The sequence below is a fragment of the Taudactylus pleione genome, unplaced genomic scaffold, assembly GCF_031769625.1.
Source record: "Taudactylus pleione unplaced genomic scaffold, aTauple2 ptg002011l, whole genome shotgun sequence".
In the NCBI taxonomy this organism is placed as follows: Eukaryota; Metazoa; Chordata; class Amphibia; order Anura; family Myobatrachidae; genus Taudactylus; species Taudactylus pleione.
Genome location: NW_028286407.1, coordinates 6,859 through 32,127, shown reverse-complemented (window position 1 = coordinate 32,127; position 25,269 = coordinate 6,859). Strand labels below are relative to the sequence as shown.

The following is a 25,269-nucleotide window of genomic DNA, read 5'->3' as shown; positions in this document are numbered from 1 at the left end:
ACTCCATAGCATATAGCCCGACACACAATACACCCGCAGCCCATCACACTACTCCATAGCATATACCCCGACACACAATACACCCGCAGCCCATCACACTACTCCATAGCATATACACAGACACACAATACACCCGCAGCCCATCACACTACTCCATAGCATACACCCTGACACACAATACACCCGCAGCCCATCGCACTACTCCATAGCATATACCCCGACACACAATACACCCGCAGCCCATCACACTACTCCATAGCATATACACCGAAACACAATACACCCGCAGCCCATCACACTACTCCATAGCATATACCCAGACACACAATACACCCACAGCCCATCACACTACCCCATAGCATATACACCGACACACAATACACCCGCAGCCCATCACACTACTCCATAGCATATACCCAGACACACAATACACCCGCAGCCTATTACACTACTCCATAGCATATACCCAGACACACAATACACCCGCAGCTCATCACACTACTCCATAGCATATACCCAAACACACAATACACCAGCAGCCCCTCACACTACTCCATAGCATATACCCAGACACACAATACACCCACAGCCTAATACACTACTCCATAGCATACACCCTGACACACAATACACCCACAGCCCATTCCACTACTCCATAGCATATACCCAGACACACAATACACCCGCAGCCCATCGTACTACTCCATAGCATATACCCCGACACACAATACACCCGCAGCCCATACAAACTACTCCATAGCATATACCCTGACACACAATACACCCGCAGCTCATCACACTACTCCATAGCATATACCCCGACACACAATACACCAGCAGCCCATCACACTACTCCATAGCATAAACCCTGACACACAATACACCCGCAGCCCATACAAACTACTCCAAAGCATATAACCCGACACACAATACACCATCAGCCCATCGCACTACTCCATAGCATATACCCTGACACACAATACACCCGCAGCCCATACAAACTACTCCATAGCATATACCCAAACACACAATACACCAGCAGCCCATCGCACTACTCCATAGCATATACCCTGACACACAATACACCCGCAGCCCATCACACTACTCCATAGCATATACCCCGACACACAATAAACCCGCAGCCCATCACACTACTCCATAGCATATACCCTGACACACAATACACCCGCAGCCCATCACACTACTCCATAACATATACCCAGACACACAATACACCCGCAGCCCATACAAACTACTCCATAGCATATACCCAAACACACAATACACCCGCAGCTCATCACACTACTCCATAGCATATACCCCGACACACAATACACCCGCAGCCCATCACACTACTCCATAGCATATACACAGACACACAATACACTCGCAGCCCATCACACTACTCCATAGCATATACACAGACAATCAATACACCCGCAGCCCTTCACACTACTCCATAGCATATACACAGACACACAATACACCCGCAGCTCATCACACTACTCCATAGCATATACCCCGACACACAATACACCAGCAGCCTATTACAATACTCCATAGCATATACCCCGACACACAATATATAACTCCATAGTATATACCCAGACACACAATACACCCGCAGCTCATCACACTACTCCATAGCATATACCCAAACACACAATACACCAGCAGCCCATCACACTACTCCATAGCATATACCCAGACACACAATACACCCACAGCCTAATACACTACTCCATAGCATATACCCTGACACACAATACACCCGCAGCCCATACAAACTACTCCATAGCATATACCCAAACACACAATACACCAGCAGCCCATCGCACTACTCCATAGCATATACCCTGACACACAATACACCCGCAGCTCATCACACTACTCCATAGCATATACCCTGACACACAATACACCCGCAGCTCATCACACTACTCCATAGCATATACCCCGACACACAATACACCCGCAGCCCATCACACTACTCCATAGCATATACCCTGACACACAATACACCCGCAGCCCATCATACTACTCCATAACATATACCCAGACACACAATACACCCGCAGCCCATACAAACTACTCCATAGCATATACCCAAACACACAATACACCCGCAGCTCATCACACTACTCCATAGCATATACACAGACACACAATACACCCGCAGCTCATCACACTACTCCATAGCATATACCCCGACACACAATACACCCGCAGCCCATCACACTACTCCATAGCATATACCCTGACACACAATACACCCGCAGCCCATACAAACTACTCCATAGCATATACCCCGACACACAATACACCCGCAGCCCATCACACTACTCCATAGCATATACCCTGACACACAATACACCCGCAGCTCATCACACTACTCCATAGCATATACCCCGAAACACAATACACCAGCAGCCCATCACACTACTCCATAGCATATACCCCGACACACAATACACCAGCAGCCTATTACAATACTCCATAGCATATACCCCGACACACAATATATAACTCCATAGTATATACCCTGACACACAATACACCCGCAGCCTATTACACTACTCCATAGCATATTCCCAGACACACAATACACCCGCAGCTCATCACACTACTCCATAGCATATACCCAAACACACAATACACCAGCAGCCCATCACACTACTCCATAGCATATATCAAGACACACAATACACCCACAGCCTAATACACTACTCCATAGCATATACCCTGACACACAATACACCCGCAGCCCATACAAACTACTCCATAGCATATACCCCGACACACAATACACCCGCAGCCCATCACACTACTCCATAGCATATACCCTGACACACAATACACCCGCAGCTCATCACACTACTCCATAGCATATACCCCGAAACACAATACACCAGCAGCCCATCACACTACTCCATAGCATATACCCTGACACACAATACACCCGCAGCCCATACAAACTACTCCATAGCATATAACCCGACACACAATACACCAACAGCCCATCGCACTACTCCATAACATATACCCTGACACACAATACACCCGCAGCCCATCACTCTACTCCATAGCATATACCCCGACACAGAATACACCCGCAGCCCATCACACTACTCCATAGCATATACCCTGACACACAATACACCCGCAGCCCATCACACTACTCCATAACATATACGCAGACACACAATACACCCGCAGCCCATCACACTACTCCATAGCATATACCCAAACACAGAATACACCCGCAGCTCATCACACTACTCCATAGCATATACCCAGACACACAATACACCCGCAGCTCATCACACTACTCCATAGCATATACCCAATCACACAATACACCCGCAGCCCATCACACTACTCCATAGCATATACCCCGACACACAATACACCCACAGCCCATCACACTACTCCATAGCATATACCCCGACACACAATACACCCGCAGCCCATCACACTACTCCATGGCATATACCCCGACACACAATACACCCGCAGCCCATCACACTACTCCACAGCATATACCCCGACACACAATATATAACTCCATAGTATATACCCTGACACACAATACACCCGAAGCCTATTACACTACTCCATAGCATATACCCCGACACACAATACACCCACAGCCTATTACACTACTCCATAGCATATACCCCGACACACAATACACCCGCAGCCCATCGCACTACTCCACAGCATATACCCCGACACACAATACACCCGCAGCCCATCGCACTACTCCATAGCATATACCCTGACACACTATACACCCGCAGCCTATTACACTACTCTATAGCATACACCCCGACACACAATACACCCGCAGCCCATCGTACTACTCCATAGTATATACCCAGACACACAATACACCCACAGCCTATTACACTACTCCATAGCATATACCCCGACACACAATACACCCGCAGCCCATCACACTACTCCATAGCATATACCCCGACACACAATACACCCGCAGCCTATTACACTACTCAATAGCATATACCCCGATACACAATACACCCGCAGCCTATTACACTACTCCATAGCATATACACAGACACACAATACACCCGCAGCCCATAACACTACTCCATAGCATATACCCAGACACACAATACACCCGCAGCCCATCACACTACTCCATAGCATATACACAGACACACAATACACCCGCAGCTCATCACACTACTCCATAGCATATACCCCGACACACAATACACCCGCAGCCCATCACACTACTCCATAGCATATACACAGACACACAATACACCCGCAGCCCATCACACTACTCCATAGCATATACACAGACACACAATACACCCGCAGCCCATCACACTACTCCATAGCATATACACAGACACACAATACACCCGCAGCTCATCACACTACTCCATAGCATATACCCAGACACACAATACACCCGCAGCCTATTACACTACTCCATAGCATATACACAGACACACAATACACCCGCAGCCCATCACACTACTCCATAGCATATACACAGACACACAATACACCCGCAGCCCATCACACTACTCCATAGCATATACACAGACACACAATACACCCACAGCCCATCACACTACTCCATAGCATATACACAGACACACAATACACCCGCAGCCCATCACACTACTCCATAGCATATACCCAGACACACAATACACCCGCAGCCTATTACACTACTCCATAGCATATGCCCCGACACACAATACACCCGCAGCCCATCACACTACTCCATAGCATATAACCGGACACACAATACACCCGCAGCCCATCACACTACTCCATAGCATATACCCAGACACACAATACACCCGCAGCCTATTACACTACTCCATAGCATATGCCCCGACACACAATACACCCGCAGCCCATCACACTACTCCATAGCATATAACCGGACACACAATACACCCGCAGCCTATTACACTACTCCATAGCATATACCCTGACACACAATACACCCGCAGGCCATCACACTACTCCATAGCATATACCCCGACACACAATACACCCGCAGCCTATTACACTACTCCATAGCATATACCCCGACACACAATACACCCGCAGCCCATCACACTACTCCATAGCATATACACAGACACACAATACACCCGCAGCCCATCACACTACTCCATAGCATATACACAGACACACAATACACCCGCAGCTCATCACACTACTCCATAGCATATACCCAGACACACAATACACCCACAGCCTATTACACTACTCCATAGCATATACCCGGACACACAATACACCCGCAGCCTATTACACTACTCCATAGCATATACCCTGACACACAATACACCTGCAGCCTATTACTCTACTCCATAGCATATACCCTGACACACAATACACCCGCAGGCCATCACACTTCTCCATAGCATATACCCCGACACACAATAGACCCACAGCCTATTACACTACTCCATAGCATATACCCCGATACACAATACACCCGCAGCCCATCACACTACTCCATAGCATATACCCAGACACACAATACACCCGCAGCCTATTACACTACTCCATAGCATATACCCTGACACACAATACACCCGCAGGCCATCACACTACTCCATAGCATATACCCCGACACACAATACACCCACAGCCTATTACACTACTCCATAGCATATACCCCGATACATAATACACCCGCAGCCCATCACACTACTCCACAGCATATACCCTGACACACAATACACCCGCAGCCCATCACACTACTCCATAGCATATACCCTGACACACAATACACCCGCAGCCTATTACACTACTCCATAGCATATAACCCGACACACAATACACCCGCAGCCTATTACACTACTCCATAGCATATACCCCAATACACAATACACCCGCAGCTCATCACACTACTCCATAGCATATACTCAGACACACAATACACCCGCAGCCCATCACACTACTCCATAGCATATACCCAGACACACAATACACCCGCAGCTCATCACACTACTCCATAGCATATACACAGACACACAATATACCCGCAGCCCATCACACTACTCCAAAGCATATACCCCGACACACAATACACCCACAGCCTATTACACTACTCCACAGCATATACCCTGACATACAATACACCCACAGCCCATCACACGACCCCATAGCATTAACACCGACACACAATACACCCGCAGCCTATTACACTACTCCATAGCATATACCCCGACACACAATACACCCACAGCGCATCACACTACTCCATAGCATATACCCCGACACACAATACACCAGCAGCCCATCGTACTACTCCATAGCATATACCCAGACACACAATACACCAGCAGCCTATTACACTACTCCATAGCATATACCCGACACACAATACACTCGCAGCCCATCACACTACTCCATAGCATATACCCAGACACACAATACACTCGCAGCTCATCACACTACTCCATAGCATATACCCCGACACACAATACACCAGCAGCCCATCACACTACTCCATAGCATATAGCCCGAAACACAATACACCCGCAGCCTATTACACTACTCCATAGCATATACCCCGACACACAATACACCCGCAGCCTATTACACTACTCCATAGCATATACCCAGACACACAATAAACCCGCAGCCCATCGTACTACTCCATAGCATATACCCCGACACACAATACACCCACAGCCCATCACACTACTCCATAGCATATACCCAGACACACAATACACCAGCAGCCCATCGTACTACTGCATAGAATATACCCCGACACACAATACACCCGCAGCCCATCACACTACTCCATAGCATATACCCCAACACACAATACACCCGCAGCCTATTACACTACTCCATAGCATATACCCCGACACACACTACACCCACAGCCCATCGCACTACTCCAGAGCATATACCCCGACACACAATACACCCGCAGCCGATCACACTACTCCATAGCATATACCCAGACACACAATACACCCGCAGCCCATCACACTACTCCATAGCATATAACCCGACACACAATACACCCGCAGCCCATCGCACTACTCCATAGCATATACCCCGACACACAATACACCCGCAGCCCATCACACTACTCCATAGCATATACCCTGACACACAATACACCCGCATCCCAACACACTACTCCATAGCATATACCCAAACACACAATACACCCGCAGCCTATTAAACTACTCCATAGCATATACCCCAATACACAATACACCCGCAGCTCATCACACTACTCCATAGCATATACCCCGACACACAATACACCCGCAGCCCATCACACTAGTCCATAGCATATACCCAAACACACAATACACCCGCAGCCTATTACACTACTCCATAGCATATACCCCGACACACAATACACCCACAGCCCATCACACTACTCCATAGCATATTCCCCGACACACAATACACCCGCAGCCTATTACACTACTCCATAGCATATACCCCGACACACAATACACCCGCAGCTCATCACACTACTCCATAGCATATACCCAGACACACAATACACCCACAGCCCATCACACTACTCCATAGCATATACCCCGACACACAATACACCCGCAGCCCATCGCACTACTCCATAGCATATACCCAGACACACAATACACCCGCAGCCTATTACACTGCTCCATAGCATATACCCCGACACACAATACACCCGCAGCTCATCACACTACTCTATAGCATATACCCCGACACACAATACACCCACAGCCCATCACACTACTCCATAGCATATACCCCGACACACAGTACACCCGCAGCTCATCACACTACTCCATAGCATATACCCAGACACACAATACACCCGCAGCCCATCGCGCTACTCCATAGCATATACCCTGACACACAATACACCCGCAGCCCATCACACTACTCCATAGCATATACCCCGACACACAATACACCCGCAGCCTATTACTCTACTCCATAGCATATACCCCGATACACAATACACCCACAGCCCATCACACTACCCCATAGCATATACACCGACACACGATACACCCGCAGCCTATTACACTACTCCATAGCATATACCCCGACACACAAAACACCCGCAGGCCATCACACTACTCCATAGCATATACCCCGACACACAATACACCCACAGCCTATTACACTACTCCATAGCATATACCCCGATACACAATACACCCACAGCCCATCACACTACTCCACAGCATATACCCTGACACACAATACACCCGCAGCCCATCACACTACTCCATAGCATATACCCTGACACACAATACACCCGCAGCCCATCACACTACTCCATAGCATATACACAGACACACAATACACCCGCAGCCCATCACACTACTCCATAGCATATACACAGACACACAATACACCCGCAGCTCATCACACTACTCCATAGCATATACCCAGACACACAATACACCCGCAGCCTATTACACTACTCCATAGCATATACCCTGACACACAATACACCCGCTGCCTATTACACTACTCCATAGCATATACCCTGACACACAATACACCCGCAGGCCATCACACTACTCCATAGCATATACACAGACACACAATACACCCGCAGCCCATCACACTACTCCATAGCATATACACAGACACACAATACACCCGCAGCTCATCACACTACTCCATAGCATATACCCAGACACATAATACACCCACAGCCTATTACACTACTCCATAGCATATACCCAGACACACAATACACCCGCAGCCTATTACACTACTCCATAGCATATACCCTGACACACAATACACCCGCAGCCTATTACACTACTCCATAGCATATACCCTGACACACAATACACCCGCAGGCCATCACACTACTCCATAGCATATACCCCGACACACAATACACCCACAGCCTATTACACTACTCCATAGCATATACCCCGATACACAATACACCCGCAGCCCATCACACTACTCCACAGCATATACGCTGACACACAATACACCCGCAGCCCATCACACTACTCCATAGCATATACCCTGACACACAATACACCCGCAGCCTATTACACTACTCCATAGCATATAACCCGACACACAATACACCCGCAGCCTATTACACTACTCCATAGCATATACCCCAATACACAATACACCCGCAGCTCATCACACTACTCCATAGCATATACCCAGACACACAATACACCCGCAGCCCATCACACTACTCCATAGCATATACCCCGACACACAATACACCCGCAGCTCATCACACTACTCCATAGCATATACAGAGACACACAATACACCCGCAGCCCATCACACTACTCCATAGCATATACCCCGACACACAATACACCCGCAGCTCATCACACTACTCCATAGCATATACAGAGACACACAATATACCCGCAGCCCATCACACTACTCCATAGCATATACCCCGACACACAATACACCCACAGCCTATTACACTACTCCACAGCATATACCCCGACATACAATACACCCACAGCCCATCACACTACCCCATAGCATATACACCGACACACAATACACCCGCAGCCTATTACACTACTCCATAGCATATACCCCAACACACAATACACCCACAGCCCATCACACTACTCCATAGCATATACCCCGACACACAATACACCAGCAGCCCATCGTACTACTCCATAGCATATACCCCGACACACAATACACCAGCAGCCTATTACACTACTCCATAGCATATACCCCGACACACAATACACTCGCAGCCCATCACACTACTCCATAGCATATATCCAGACACACAATACACCCGCAGCTCATCACACTACTCCATAGCATATACCCCGACACACAATACACCAGCAGCCCATCACACTACTCCATAGCATATACCCCGACACACAATACACCCGCAGCCTATTACACTACTCCATAGCATATACCCCGACACACAATACACCCGCAGCCTATTACACTACTCCATAGCATATACCCAGACACACAATAAACCCGCAGCCCATCGTACTACTCCATAGCATATACCCCGACACACAATACACCCACAGCCCATCACACTACTCCATAGCATATACCCAGACACACAATACACCAGCAGCCCATCGTACTACTCCATAGCATATACCCCGACACACAATACACCCGCAGCCCATCACACTACTCCATAGCATATACCCCGACACACAATACACCCGCAGCCTATTACACTACTCCATAGCATATACCCCGACACACACTACACCCACAGCCCATCGCACTACTCCACAGCATATACCCCGACACACAATACACCCGCAGCCCATCACACTACTCCATAGCATATACCCAGACACACAATACACCCGCAGCCCATCACACTACTCCATAGCATATAACCCGACACACAATACACCCGCAGCCCATCGCACTACTCCATAGCATATACCCCAACACACAATACACCCGCAGCCCATCACACTACTCCATAGCATATACCCTGACACACAATACACCCGCATCCCAACACACTACCCCATAGCATATACCCTGACACACAATACACCCGCAGCCCATCGCACTACTCCATAGCATATACTACGATACACAATACACCCGCAGCCTATTACACTACTCCATAGCATATACCCCGACACACAATACACCCGCAGCCCATTACACTACTCCATAGCATATACCCCGACACACAATACACCCGCAGCCCATCACACTACTCCATAGCATATACCCAAACACACAATACACCCGCAGCCTATTACACTACTCCATAGCATATACCCCAATACACAATACACCCGCAGCTCATCACACTACTCCATAGCATATACCCCGACACACAATACACCCGCAGCCCATCACACTACTCCATAGCATATACCCAAACACACAATACACCCGCAGCCTATTACACTACTCCATAGCATATACCCCGACACACAATACACCCGCAGCTCATCACACTACTCTATAGCATATACCCCGACACACAATACACCCACAGCCCATCACACTACTCCATAGCATATACCCCGACACACAGTACACCCGCAGCTCATCACACTACTCCATAGCATATACCCAGACACACAATACACCCACAGCCCATCACACTACTCCATAGCATATACCCCGACACACAATACACCCGCAGCCCATCGCACTACTCCATAGCATATACCCAGACACACAATTCACCCGCAGCCTATTACACTGCTCCATAGCATATACCCCGACACACAATACACCCGCAGCTCATCACACTACTCTATAGCATATACCCCGACACACAATACACCCACAGCCCATCACACTACTCCATAGCATATACCCCGACACACAGTACACCCGCAGCTCATCACATTACTCCATAGCATATACCCCGACACACAATACACCCGCAGCTCATCACACTACTCCATAGCATATACCCAGACACACAATACACCCGCAGCCCATCGCACTACTCCATAGCATATACCCCGACACACAATACACCCGCAGCCCATCACACTACTCCATAGCATATACCCCGACACACAATACACCCGCAGCCTATTACACTACTCCATAGCATATACCCCGACACACAATACACCCACAGCCCATCACACTACCCCATAGCATATACACCGACACACAATACACCCGCAGCCTATTACACTACTCCATAGCATATACCCCGACACACAATACACCCACAGCCTATTACACTACTCCATAGCATATACCCCGACACACAATACACCCACAGCCTATTACACTACCCCATAGCATATACCCCGACACACAATACACCCACAGCCCATCACACTACTCCATAGCATATACACCGACACACAATACACCCGCAGCCTATTACACTACTCCATAGCATATACCCCGACACACAATACACCCGCAGCCCATCACACTACTCCATGGCATATACCCCGACACACAATACACCCGCAGCCTATTACACTACTCCATAGCATATACGCCGACACACAATACACCCGCAGCCCATCACACTACTCCATGGCATATACCCCGACACACAATACACCCGCAGCCCATCGCACTGCTCCATAGCATATACCCCGACACACAATACACCAACAGCCCATCACACTACTCCATAGCATATACCCCAACACACAATACACCCACAGCCCATCACACTACTCCATAGCATATACCCCGACACACAGTACACCCGCAGCCCATCACACTACTTCATAGCATATACCCTGACACACAATACACCCGCAGCCCATCACACTACTCCATAGCATATACCCCGACACACAATACACCCGCAGCTCATCACACTACTCCATAGCATATACCCCGACACACAATACACCCGCAGCTCATCACACTACTCCATAGCATATACCCCGACACACAATATATAACTCCATAGTATATATTCCGCCAACCAATGCACACTATACACCCTACCTGTCAAAACACGAGCCACATGTCACAAGTACAGACCATACACTGCCACTTGATACATCACACCAGATCATACACCATGCCACCCCATACATCACCCCAGGTCATACACCATGCCACCCCATACATCACACCAGATCATACACCATGCCACCCCATACATCACCCCAGGTCATACACCATGCCATCCCATATATCACCCCAGGTCATACACCATGCCATCCCATATATCACCCAAGGTCATACACCATGCCACTCCATACATTACCCCAGGTCATACACCATGCCACCCCATACATCACCTCAGGTCATACACCATGCCACCCCAGGTCATACACCATGCCACCCCATACATCACCTCAGGTCATACACCATGCCACCCCATACATCACCCCAGGTCATACACCATGCCATCCCATACATCACCCCAGGTCATACACCATGCCACCCCATACATCACCCCAGTTCATACACCATGCCACTCCATACATTACCCCAGGTCATACACCATGCCACCCCATACATCACCTCAGGTCATACACCATGCCACCCATACATCATCCCAGGTCATACACCATGCCATCCCATACATCACCCCAGGTCATACACCATGCCACCCCATACATCACCCCAGGTCATACACCATGCCATCCCATACATCACCCCAGGTCATACACCATGCCACCCCATACATCACCCCAGTTCATACACCATGCCACTCCATACATTACCCCAGGTCATACACCATGCCACCCCATACATCACCTCAGGTCATACACCATGCCACCCATACATCACCCCAGGTCATACACCATGCCATCCCATACATCACCCCAGGTCATACACCATTCCACCCCATACATCACCCCAGGTCATACACCATGCCACTCCATACATCACCCCAGGTCATACACCATGCCACCCCATACATCACCTCAGGTCATACACCATGCCACCCGATACAGCACCCCATGTCATACACCATTCCACCCCATACATCACCCCAGGTCATACACTATGCCACCCCATACATCACCCCAGATCATACACCATGCCACCCCATACATCACCCCAGGTCATACACCATGCCATCCCATACATCACCCCAGGTCATACACCATGCCACCCCATACATCACCCCAGGTCATACACCATTCCACCCCATACATCACCCCAGGTCATACACCATGCCACCCCATACATCACCCCAGGTCATACACCATTCCACCCCATACATCACCCCAGGTCATACACCATTCCACCCCATACATCACCCCAGGTCATACACTATGCCACCCCATACATCACCCCAGATCATACACCATGCCACCCCATACATCACCCCAGGTCATACACCATGCCATCCCATACATCACCCCAGGTCATACACCATGCCACCCCATACATCACCCCAGGTCATACACCATTCCACCCCATACATCACCCCAGGTCATACACCATGCCACCCCATACATCACCCCAGTTCATACACCATGCCACTCCATACATTACCCCAGGTCATACACCATGCCACCCCATACATCACCTCAGGTCATACACCATGCCACCCATACATCACCCCAGGTCATACACCATGCCATCCCATACATCACCCCAGGTCATACACCATGCCACCCCATACATCACCCCAGGTCATACACCATGCCATCCCATACATCACCCCAGGTCATACACCATGCCACCCCATACATCACCCCAGTTCATACACCATGCCACTCCATACATTACCCCAGGTCATACACCATGCCACCCCATACATCACCTCAGGTCATACACCATGCCACCCATACATCACCCCAGGTCATACACCATGCCATCCCATACATCACCCCAGGTCATACACCATTCCACCCCATACATCACCCCAGGTCATACACCATGCCACTCCATACATCACCCCAGGTCATACACCATGCCACCCCATACATCACCTCAGGTCATACACCATGCCACCCGATACAGCACCCCATGTCATACACCATTCCACCCCATACATCACCCCAGGTCATACACTATGCCACCCCATACATCACCCCAGATCATACACCATGCCACCCCATACATCACCCCAGGTCATACACTATGCCATCCCATACATCACCCCAGGTCATACACCATGCCACCCCATACATCACCCCAGGTCATACACCATTCCACCCCATACATCACCCCAGGTCATACACCATGCCACCCCATACATCACCCCAGGTCATACACCATTCCACCCCATACATCACCCCAGGTCATACACCATTCCACCCCATACATCACCCCAGGTCATACACTATGCCACCCCATACATCACCCCAGATCATACACCATGCCACCCCATACATCACCCCAGGTCATACACCATGCCATCCCATACATCACCCCAGGTCATACACCATGCCACCCCATACATCACCCCAGGTCATACACCATTCCACCCCATACATCACCCCAGGTCATACACCATTCCACCCCATACATCACCCCAGGTCATACACCATTCCACCCCATACATCACCCCAGGTCATACACCATGCCACCAAATGTACAACTTCAGATAATATATCTCACTATTTGACACACAACTCCATGATACAACTGCATGAAAACATACCCCAATCAGTGACCCAAAGAAAAGCTGGGCAGTGCATGGCACACATCTGGGCAGCTTACCGCCTTGTACTGGAAGAGCTGTGCCAGCTCATCACGGGTCTCTGACTTATGAGCGTGTCCCTGCCAGTGGTCAGGCATGTAGTGTATATGTGCCAGGACGCACTGCAGCAGCTGTTCCGGGCACCAGACCATGTGCTCGTCTGGTATGAAAGACCTGCAGGAAGGTAGAAATGTGTCACAATGGCACCACAGTGTAACAGTAGTAAGCATTGCTGCCTCACAGCAATAGGGTATTGGGCTTAATTCCCACCAGGGCTATACATGTGGAGTTTGTATGTTCTCCCCATGTTTGTGTATTTCCACAAGGTGTTCCAGTTTCCTCAAAAACATACTGGTAGGTTAAATTGGCAGCTGACAAAAATGGACCCTAGTGTTGTGTGTGTGTTGCATGTGTGTGTATTGTATGTGTGTTGTATGTATGTTGCATGTGTGTGTGTGGTAAGGAGTTTAGACTGCAAGCTCCAATGGTGTAGAAACTGATGACCTAGAACAGCACCAAAGATGGCTGCCTCACCCTCTGCTATAATGTGCTTTGAGTCCCACCGGGAGAAAGGCGCTATATATAATCATTATCATGTGTTATACGGTGCATTTTATGAGCGCAATAATCCACCTTTATGTAAATGGCTTCACTGTGCCACAACTTGGACCCACCTTGCGACTGTGACCATCACGCCGAGGACAGTGATGGTGGTCAGGATGTGCTGGACAGTCAGCACGTCTTCATCATACACGGTCAGGGCAATGAGGACAGCCAGCAGAGACCCTGCGAAGAAGCCGATGTTCTTGGCTGCAATCGCCAGCAATGGGGAGGCAAAGGAGTTCATGTACTTAGTAGCAGGTTTATAGCCACGGCTCAGCCGCGCCTGCAGCTCGTGCGTCAGCTCATTGAAGTGGCGCAAATAGAGCCGGCCGTAGAGGGACCAGCGCCTGGCGCCTAGGCTACCGGGTTCCCTTTTAATAACTTCGGTGTAACTGAAGAAGGCGTAGAGGATCTGCCACACTAATATGAACGGGCAGAGGAAGAGGTTGGCCAGTCCCAGGAGGATGATGGTACGGCTCAGCTCCGCAGCAAGCTCCAGCCTCTGGCCAGGGCGCTTGTACTTGGGCTGCAGGTTCCACTTGTTCTGGAAGAGAGAACCAGGACCCCAGAAGAAGAGAAGCTCCAAGTTGTACTTGAGGCCCTGGCTGAGGAACGTGACCTCCCCGAGCAATGGCAGGTGGAAGCAGACAGGCAGAAGACTCTTGTTGACCATGGCCACCATGTAGTTTTTAAAGCGCAGGATGCGATGGTAGATGTCAAGTTCGGTCAGCTCCTTTTTGTGCACACACATGGGCTGTTCTCTCTGCAGCGAGATCAGGCGCCCCTGAACCTCCTGCCAGGAGTAGTTACACAGCTCGTCCTGCTCCCCGGGGAAGGAAGAAGAGGAGAGGGATAATATATTCTGTATCACATCCACACACAGAGAGCTCCCTACAGTGACAGAGGTCTGTACTTCTAATGGCTTCTGCCCCCTACAGTGACAGAGGTCTGTACTTCTAATGGCTTCTACCCCCCCTACAGTGACAGAGGTCTGTCCTTCTAATGGCTTCTGCCCCCCTACAGTGACAGAGGTCTTTACTTCTAATGGCTTCTGCCCCCCTACAGCGACAGAGGTCTGTACTTCTAATGGCTTCTGCCCCCCCTACAGTAACAGAGGTCTGTACTTCTAATGGCTTCTGCCCCCCTACAGTGACAGAGGTCTGTCCTTCTAATGGCTTCTGCTCTCCTACAGTGACAGAGGTCTGTACTTCTAATGGCTTCTGCCCCCCTACAGTGACAGAGGTCTGTACTTCTAATGGCTTCTGCCCCCCCTACAGTAACAGAGGTCTGTACTTCTAATGGCTTCTGCCCCCCTACAGTGACAGAGGTCTGTACTTCTAATGGCTTCTGCCCCCCCCTACAGTAACAGAAGTCTGTACTTCTAATGGCTTCTGCCCCCTTACAGTGACAGAGGTCTGTACTTCTAATGGCTTCTGCCCCCCTACAGTGACAGAGGTCTGTACTTCTAATGGCTTCTGCCCCCCTACAGTGACAGAGGTCTGTACTTCTAATGGCTTCTGCCCCCCTACAGTGACAGAGGTCTGTACTTCTAATGGCTTCTGCCCCCTTACAGTGACAGAGGTCTGTACTTCTAATGGCTTCTGCCCCCCCTACAGTAACAGAGGTCTGTACTTCTAATGGCTTCTGCCCCCCTACAGTGACAGAGGTCTGTACTTCTAATGGCTTCTGCCCCCCCCTACAGTAACATAAGTCTGTACTTCTAATGGCTTCTGCCCCCTTACAGTGACAGAGGTCTGTACTTCTAATGGCTTCTGCCCCCCTACAGTGACAGAGGTCTGTACTTCTAATGGCTTCTGCCCCCCTACAGTGACAGAGGTCTGTACTTCTAATGGCTTCTGCCCCCCTACAGTGACAGAGGTCTGTACTTCTAATGGCTTCTGCCCCCTTACAGTGACAGAGGTCTGTACTTCTAATGGCTTCTACCCCCCTACAGTAACAGAGGTCTGTACTTCTAATGGCTTCTACCCCCCCTACAGTAACAGAGGTCTATACTTCTAATGGCTTCTGCCCCCCCTACAGTGACAGAGGTCTGTACTTCTAATGGCTTCTACCCCCCCACTACTGCGTCCATTCCACAGCACAGAGAGCGTATTATATTATACTCACCGAGGGGATCTTCAGGGCTCGGACGTAGAACTTGCGAATTTCCCAGTAACTCAGCAGGTTGCAGAACATTTTTACCAGACGGTACAGCCAGAAGATGGCGGCCATGACCAGCAGGAAGATAATCCAACCACTGGCCTGGATCCTGCACATACAGTAACGAGTCAGACACAATGCAGACTGTCTAAGTGACACACCGTGCAGACTGTCTAAGTGACACACCGTGCAGACTGTCTAAGTGACACACCGTGCAGACTGTCTCAAGTGACACACCGTGCAGACTGTCTAAGTGACACAATGTGCAGACTGTCTCAAGTGACACACCATGCAGACTGTCTGACACACCGTGCAGACTGTCTAAGTGACACACAGTGCAGACTGTCTAAGTGACACACCATGCAGACTGTCTAAGTGACACAATGAAGACTGTCTAAGTGACACACCGTGCAGACTGTCTAAGTGACACACCATGCAGACTGTCTAAGTGACACACCGTGCAGACTGTCTCAAGTGACACACAATGCAGACTGTCTGACACACCGTGCAGACTGTCTAATTGACACACCGTGCAGACAGTCTAAGTGACACACCGTGCAGACTGTCTCAAGTGACACACAATGCAGACTGTCTGACACACCGTGCAGACTGTCTAATTGACACACCGTGCAGACAGTCTAAGTGACACACCGTGCAGACTGTCTCAAGTGACACACAATGCAGACTGTCTAAGTGACACACCGTGCAGACTGTCTAAGTGACACACCATGCAGACTGTCTAAGTGACACACCGTGCAGACTGTCTCAAGTGACACAATGCAGACTGTCTAAGTGACAAATCGTACAGACTGTCTAAATGACACACATTGCAGACTGTCTAAATGACACACATTGCAGACTGTCTAATTGACACACCGTGCAGACTAAGTGACACAATGAAGACTGTCTAAGTGACACACCATGCAGACTGTCTAAGTGACACACCATGCAGACTGTCTAAGTGACACACCATGCAGACTGTCTAAGTGACACACCATGCAGACTGTCTAAGTGACAAATCGTACAGACGGTCTAAATTACACACAATGCAGACTGTCTAATACCCCTTTTACACCAGAGCTAAAACCCAGGTAGCTCCTTGGTGTAATAGGGGAGAGGGTTGGATGGCCGGGGGGAGTAACACCCTGCACTGTTACTGCTCCCTGAGGAATGACTTTGGGAAACGCTGGACTAGGGGGTCCATATTGATGCAAATATGGAGAGTGATAAAGTGCCAACCAAACTGCTCCTAACTGTCATGATACAGGTTGTGTTTGAAAAATGACAGTTAGGAGCTGATTGGTTGGCAGTTTATCACTCTCCAGAGCTTAAGCTGGCCACACACTAGACCAACTTACAACCAACCAGCCAACTTGTTGATTGGTTGGAATGAAAATCTGGTAACGTATGGGAGTAACTGATGATCAGCAATTTGCTGCTAAATGCCAGAAACAGATGAAAATGGCGTCAGACAAGTTTGTTAAATGTTTGATCTAAACTATTTATTCACACAACAGTTTTTGTCCATTTTCCAGCGTTTGGGAGCAAATTGCTGATTGTAATCCTTACCAGATTTTCATTCCAGCCAATCAACTAGTTGGCTGGTTGGACAGATAATCTTTACATGTGTGGCCAGCTTAAGTGTATTTCCCCCAAAATTGCAAAAATACTCTGCTCCTTCCCACCTGATCTATGATTGCGGTCACCTGTGCTGGACTAGGTCACTGATAAGAAAGATGTACGGTATCACTACAGGTGCCGGCGATCATACAGTAATAGGACCAGGAGCAGAGCATTTGCCCTTCCTGGTGGGTCATGTACTGCATTGGGAACTTACCTGAGTGCACACTCCTGGGCTGGCAAGATGGCATCCGCCAAGGTCACCTTGTTGCGGTCAGGGTTGGCACCAGAATGGGTGTGATTGATGGGTTTATTGGCAAACAGGACATCGTACTCCACACAATGAAACAGGAAAGTGGTGAACGTAACAACGAAGAGGAACTGGCTGCATAAAGGCGAAACAAGAGACGTGCATTATAACCGGAAGACACCATATCAGCCGCCTTACATACTCCTAAGTATGGCCGGTGCTGTATGAGCCCAAGAGCTTACAATCTATAAGTGATCCTAGTGACGAAGCTGAAGAGCACAAATCCTGTAATGTCATTTACACTCACAGTTTACACCACATAGGAATTTATAACACATCAGAGACATAAAGTGATGAAAGGACGGCAGGAGACGCAACACAGAGAGAGATGCAACGCAGAGAGATCCAACGAAGAGAGAGATCCAACGCAGAGCGTGATGCAATGCAGAGAGAGAACGCAGAGAGATGCAACGCAGAGAGAGAATCAACGCAGAGAGAGAACTAACGCAGGGAGAGATGCAACGCAGAGAGAGATGCAACGCAGAGAGAGAATCAACGCAGAGAGAGAATCAACGCAGAGAGAGATGCAACGCAGAGAGATGCAACGCAGAGAGAGTTCCAACGCAGAGAGAGATCCAACACAGAGAGAGAACCAACGCAGAGAGAGAACCAACGCAGAGAGAGATGCAACGCAGAGAGACAACCAACACAGTTTACACCACATAGGAATTTATAACACATCAGAGACATAAAGTGATGAAAGGACGGCAGGAGACGCAACACAGAGAGAGATGCAACGCAGAGAGATCCAACGAAGAGAGAGATCCAACGCAGAGCGTGATGCAATGCAGAGAGAGAACGCAGAGAGAGATGCAACGCAGAGAGAGAATCAACGCAGAGAGAGAACTAACGCAGGGAGAGATGCAACGCAGAGAGAGAATCAACGCAGAGAGAGATGCAACGCAGAGAGATGCAACGCAGAGAGAGTTCCAACGCAGAGAGAGATCCAACGCAGAGAGAGAACCAACGCAGAGAGAGATGCAACGCAGAGAGACAACCAACGCAGAGAGAGAACCAACGCAGAGAGAGAACCAACGCAGAGAGACAACCAACGCAGAGAGACAACCAACGCAGAGAGAGAACCAACGCAGAGAGAGATGCAATGCAGAGAGAGAACCAACGCAGAGAGAGATCCAACGCAGAGAGATGCAACGCAGAGAGAGATCCAACGCAGAGAGATCCAACGCAGAGAGAGACCCAACGCAGAGAGAGACCCAACGCAGAGAGAGACCCAACGCAGAGAGAGATCCAATGCAGAGAGAGATCCAATGCAGAGAGAGATCCAACGCAGAGAGAGACCCAATGCAGAGAGAGATGCAACGCAGAGAGAGATGCAACGCAGAGAGAGATCCAACGCAGAGAGAGATGCAACGCAGAGAGAGATCCAACGCAGAGAGGGATCCAACGCAGAGAGGGATCCAACGCAGAGAGAGAGCCAACGCAGAGAGAAAACCAACGCAGAGGGAGATCCAACGCAGAGAGAGAACCAACGCAGAGAAAGAACCAACGCAGAGAGAGACGCAACGCAGAGATAGATGCAACACAGAGAGAGACGCAATGCAGAGAGAGACGCAGCGCATAGAACGTAGAGAGTGATGCAATGCAGAGAGAGACACAGAGAGAGACGCAAAGAGAGAACCAACGCAGAGAGAGATGCAACGCAGAGAGAGATGCAACGCAGAGAGACAACCAACGCAGAGAGACAACCAACGCAGAGAGAGAACCAACGCAGAAAGAGAACCAACGCAGAGAGAGAACCAACGCAGAGAGAGATGCAATGCAGAGAGAGAACCAACGCAGAGAGAGATGCAATGCAGAGAGAGAACCAACGCAGAGAGGGATCCAACGCAGAGAGAGATCCAACGCAGAGAGATGCAACGGAGAGAGAGATGCAACGCAGAGAGATCCAATGCAGAGAGAGACCCAACGCAGAGAGAGACCCAACGCAGAGAGAGATCCAACGCAGAGAGATCCAACGCAGAGAGAGACCCAATGCAGAGAGAGACGCAACGCAGAGAGAGATGCAACGCAGAGAGATGCAACGCAGAGAGAGATCCAACGCAGAGAGGGATCCAATGCAGAGAGAGAGTCAACGCAGAGAGAAAACCAACGCAGAGGGAGATCCAACGCAGAGAGAGAACCAACGCAGAGAGAGAACCAACGCAGAGAGAGAACCAACGCAGAGAGAGAACCAACACAGAGAGAGACGCAACGCAGAGAGAGACGCAGCGCATAGAACGTAGAGAGTGATGCAATGCAGAGAGAGACACAGAGAGAGACGCAAAGAGAGAACCTACGCAGAGAGAGAAGCAGAGAGAGAACCTACGCAGAGAGAGATGCAGAGAGAGAACCTACGCAGAGAGAGATGCAGAGAGAGATCCAACGCAGAGAGAGAACGCAGAGAGAGATCCAACGTAGAGAGAGACCCAAAGTAGAGAGAGAACGCAGAGACACAGAGAGATAACGCAGAGAGATCCAACGCAGAGAGAGAATGCAGAGAGAGATCCAACGCAGAGAGAGAACGCAGAGGGACCCAATGCAGAGAGAGAACGCAGAGAGATCCAACGCAGAGAGAGAACCAACGCAGAGAGATCCAACGCAGAGAGAGAATGCAGAGAGAGAGACGCAACGCAGAGAGAGACCCAACGCAGAGAGAGACCCACCGCAGAGAGAGACCCAACGCAGAGAGAGACCCAACGCAGAGAGCGACCCAACGCAGAGAGAGACCCAACGCAGAGAGGCATCCAACGCAGAGAGGGATCCAACGCAGAGAGGGATCCAACGCAGAGAGGGATCCAACGCAGAGAGATCCAACGCAGAGAGAGATGCAATGCAGAGAACCAACGCAGAGAGAGAGCCAACGCAGAGAGAGATCCAACGCAGAGAGACGCAACGCAGAGAGAGACGCAACGCAGAGAGAGACGCAACGCAGAGAGAGACCCAACGCAGAGAGAGAAGCAACGCAGAGAGAGACCCAACGCAGAGAGAGACCCAACGCAGAGAGAGACGCAACGCAGAGAGAGACGCAATGCAGAGAGAGATCCAACGCAGAGAGAGATCCAACGCAGAGAGAGACCCAATGCAGAGAGAGACGCAACGCAGAGAGAGATGCAACGCAGAGAGAGATCCAATGCAGAGACAGATGCAACGCAGAGAGATCCAATGTAGAGAGAGAGCCAACACAAAGAGAGCCAATGCAGAGAGAGATGCAACGCAGACAGACCCAACGCAGAGAGAGACCCAACGCAGAGAGAGACCCAACGCAGAGAGAGAACGCAGAGAGAGATCCAATGCACAGAGAGATCCAACACAGAGAGATCCAACACAGAGAGAGATGCAACGAAGAGAGAACCGATGCAGAGAGAGATCCAACACAGAGAAAGATGCAATGCAGAGAGAGAACCAACGCAGAGAGAGAACCAACGCAGAGAGATGCAACACAGAGAGATGCAACGAAGAGAGAACCGACGCAGAGAGAGATGCAATGCAGAGATCCAACGCAGAGAGAGATCCAACGCAGAGAGAGAACCAACGCAGAGAGAGAACCAACGCAGAGAGAGATGCAACGCAGAGAGAGATGCAACGCAGAGAGGGATCCAACGCAGAGAGGGATCCAACGCAGAGAGAGAGCCAACGCAGAGAGAAAACAAACACAGAGAGAGATCCAACGCAGAGAGAGATCCAACACAGAGAGAACCAACGCAGAGAGAGAACCAACACAGAGAGAGAACCAACGCAGAGAGAGATGCAACGCAGAGAGAGAGCCAACGCAGAGAGAGAGCCAACGCAGAGAGAGAGCCAACGCAGAGAGAGAGCCAACGCAGAGAGAGAGCCAACACAGAGAGAAAACCAACGCAGAGGGAGATCCAACGCAGAGAGAGATCCAACGCAGAGAGAGAACCAACGCAGAGAGAGAACCAACGCAGAGAACCAACGCAGAGAGAGATCCAACGCAGAGAGAGATCCAACACAGAGAGAGATGCAATGCAGAGAGAGATGCAATGCAGAGAGAGATGCAACGCAGAGAGTTCCAATGCAGAGAGATGCAACACAGAGATGCAATGCAGAGAGAGAGCCAACGCAGAGAGAGAGCCAACGCAGAGAGAGAGCCAACGCAGAGAGGGATCCAACGCAGAGAGGGATCCAACGCAGAGAGGGATCCAACGCAGAGAGGGATCCAATGCAGAAAATGTTCCAACGCAGAGAGAGAGCCAACGCAGAGAGAGACCCAACGCAGAGAGATCCAACACAGAGAACCAACGCAGCGAGAGAACCAACACAGAGATAACGGAGGAACATCAGTGACTTACAGGGAAATGTATCAAGCAGGGACAGAGTGGAGAAGTTGCCCTTAGCAACCAATCCGCTTTGAGGTAGCATTTATCAAGTACATTCTATAAAATGATAGGTAGGAGCTGATTGGTTGTTATGGGTAACTTCTCCCCTATAGTGTAATAACGATACCCCAGTCATTATGTGTACGCTGCACACAGTCTGTTCTCCATATCGCACAGAAGTAACACAAAACATGAGCTGCTGCTACTTACACAAGTTCAAAGAAATCTGAGAGCACCATGCAGGCGAAGCCGTTCTTCTGGTGGAAGTGATAGATTTGCAGAACGTGGTCAAGGAATAAATGACAGTCACTGGGTGGCACACACTCTCAGGCAGCAGGATGGCACACACAGGCAGCAGGATGGCACACACTCACAGGCAGCCGGATGGCACACACTCACAGGCAGCCGGATGTACTTACATGTTACATTGCTGCTGTAGGTTATTAGAGCATCTGTGAGACGCCCTCTTCCAATGTGTAAAGCAGCCTTCACCCCAAAAACGCTTCTTTGCTTAGAGCAGTCTCCCAAACGCCGCCATTACAGGACAGGTTTTACAGGATAACCATGCATGAGTCTAGAGCAGTGGTCGGGGAACAGGGGTAAATTACCCCACATGGGGTAAAAATGAAATTCCTGGGGGTAATGGATGTACAGCCGTGCATGCATATGAATCATTCTATAATGATTCATATGCATGCCCGGCTGTGCCGCAGGGAGGCTTTAAGCCGGACCCCCGCTGAGATGTTATTACCAGCGGGCGCCCGGCTCCTTCCCTGCCGTGGTAGCCGGAGGCTGCAGTTCTCTTCTGTGCTCCAGCTTCCGCCTCTCTCCATGACGTCTCTCCCATAGTTCTGAGGAGCAGCCGGGCGGACAGGACGGCGGCGGATGCAGGAGCGGGGATTAAGGTGTTTTTTTTTTTTGTACAAGCGCCACTACAGGGGCACTATATGGGGGCACTACTACAGGGGCATTAAATGGGGGCTCGCGGTTCGCAAGCTTTCGTCTCTATGATCAATGTATATAAGGGACCATGCGACGGACGCCATTTCACTCCAGCTGTGGAGACCGAACAGGGAGGGTGGGTAGTGTAAGGCTGGGAGAGGTGCTGGTGCGGTCTACTGTATCCTGGGCTGGTG

General features: G+C 49.8%; 1 protein-coding gene across 1 annotated transcript in view; it reads right to left on the bottom strand.

Annotated features, from left to right (window-relative positions):
• LOC148435722 (autophagy-related protein 9A-like) overlaps positions 1-24,428 on the bottom strand; it is a 47,744-nt gene extending 23,316 nt beyond the window's left edge. Inside the window, exons 1-5 of the mRNA XM_088465583.1 lie at positions 24,344-24,428; positions 19,704-19,871; positions 17,834-17,975; positions 15,778-16,526; positions 15,124-15,277 (exon numbers count right to left, since the gene is read on the bottom strand). Coding sequence (XP_088321709.1) covers positions 15,124-15,277; positions 15,778-16,526; positions 17,834-17,975; positions 19,704-19,871; positions 24,344-24,372 — 1,242 coding nt within the window. The 5' untranslated portion in view covers positions 24,373-24,428. The remainder of the gene's footprint in view (positions 1-15,123; positions 15,278-15,777; positions 16,527-17,833; positions 17,976-19,703; positions 19,872-24,343) is intronic.
• Positions 24,429-25,269: the final 841 nt, after the last annotated feature.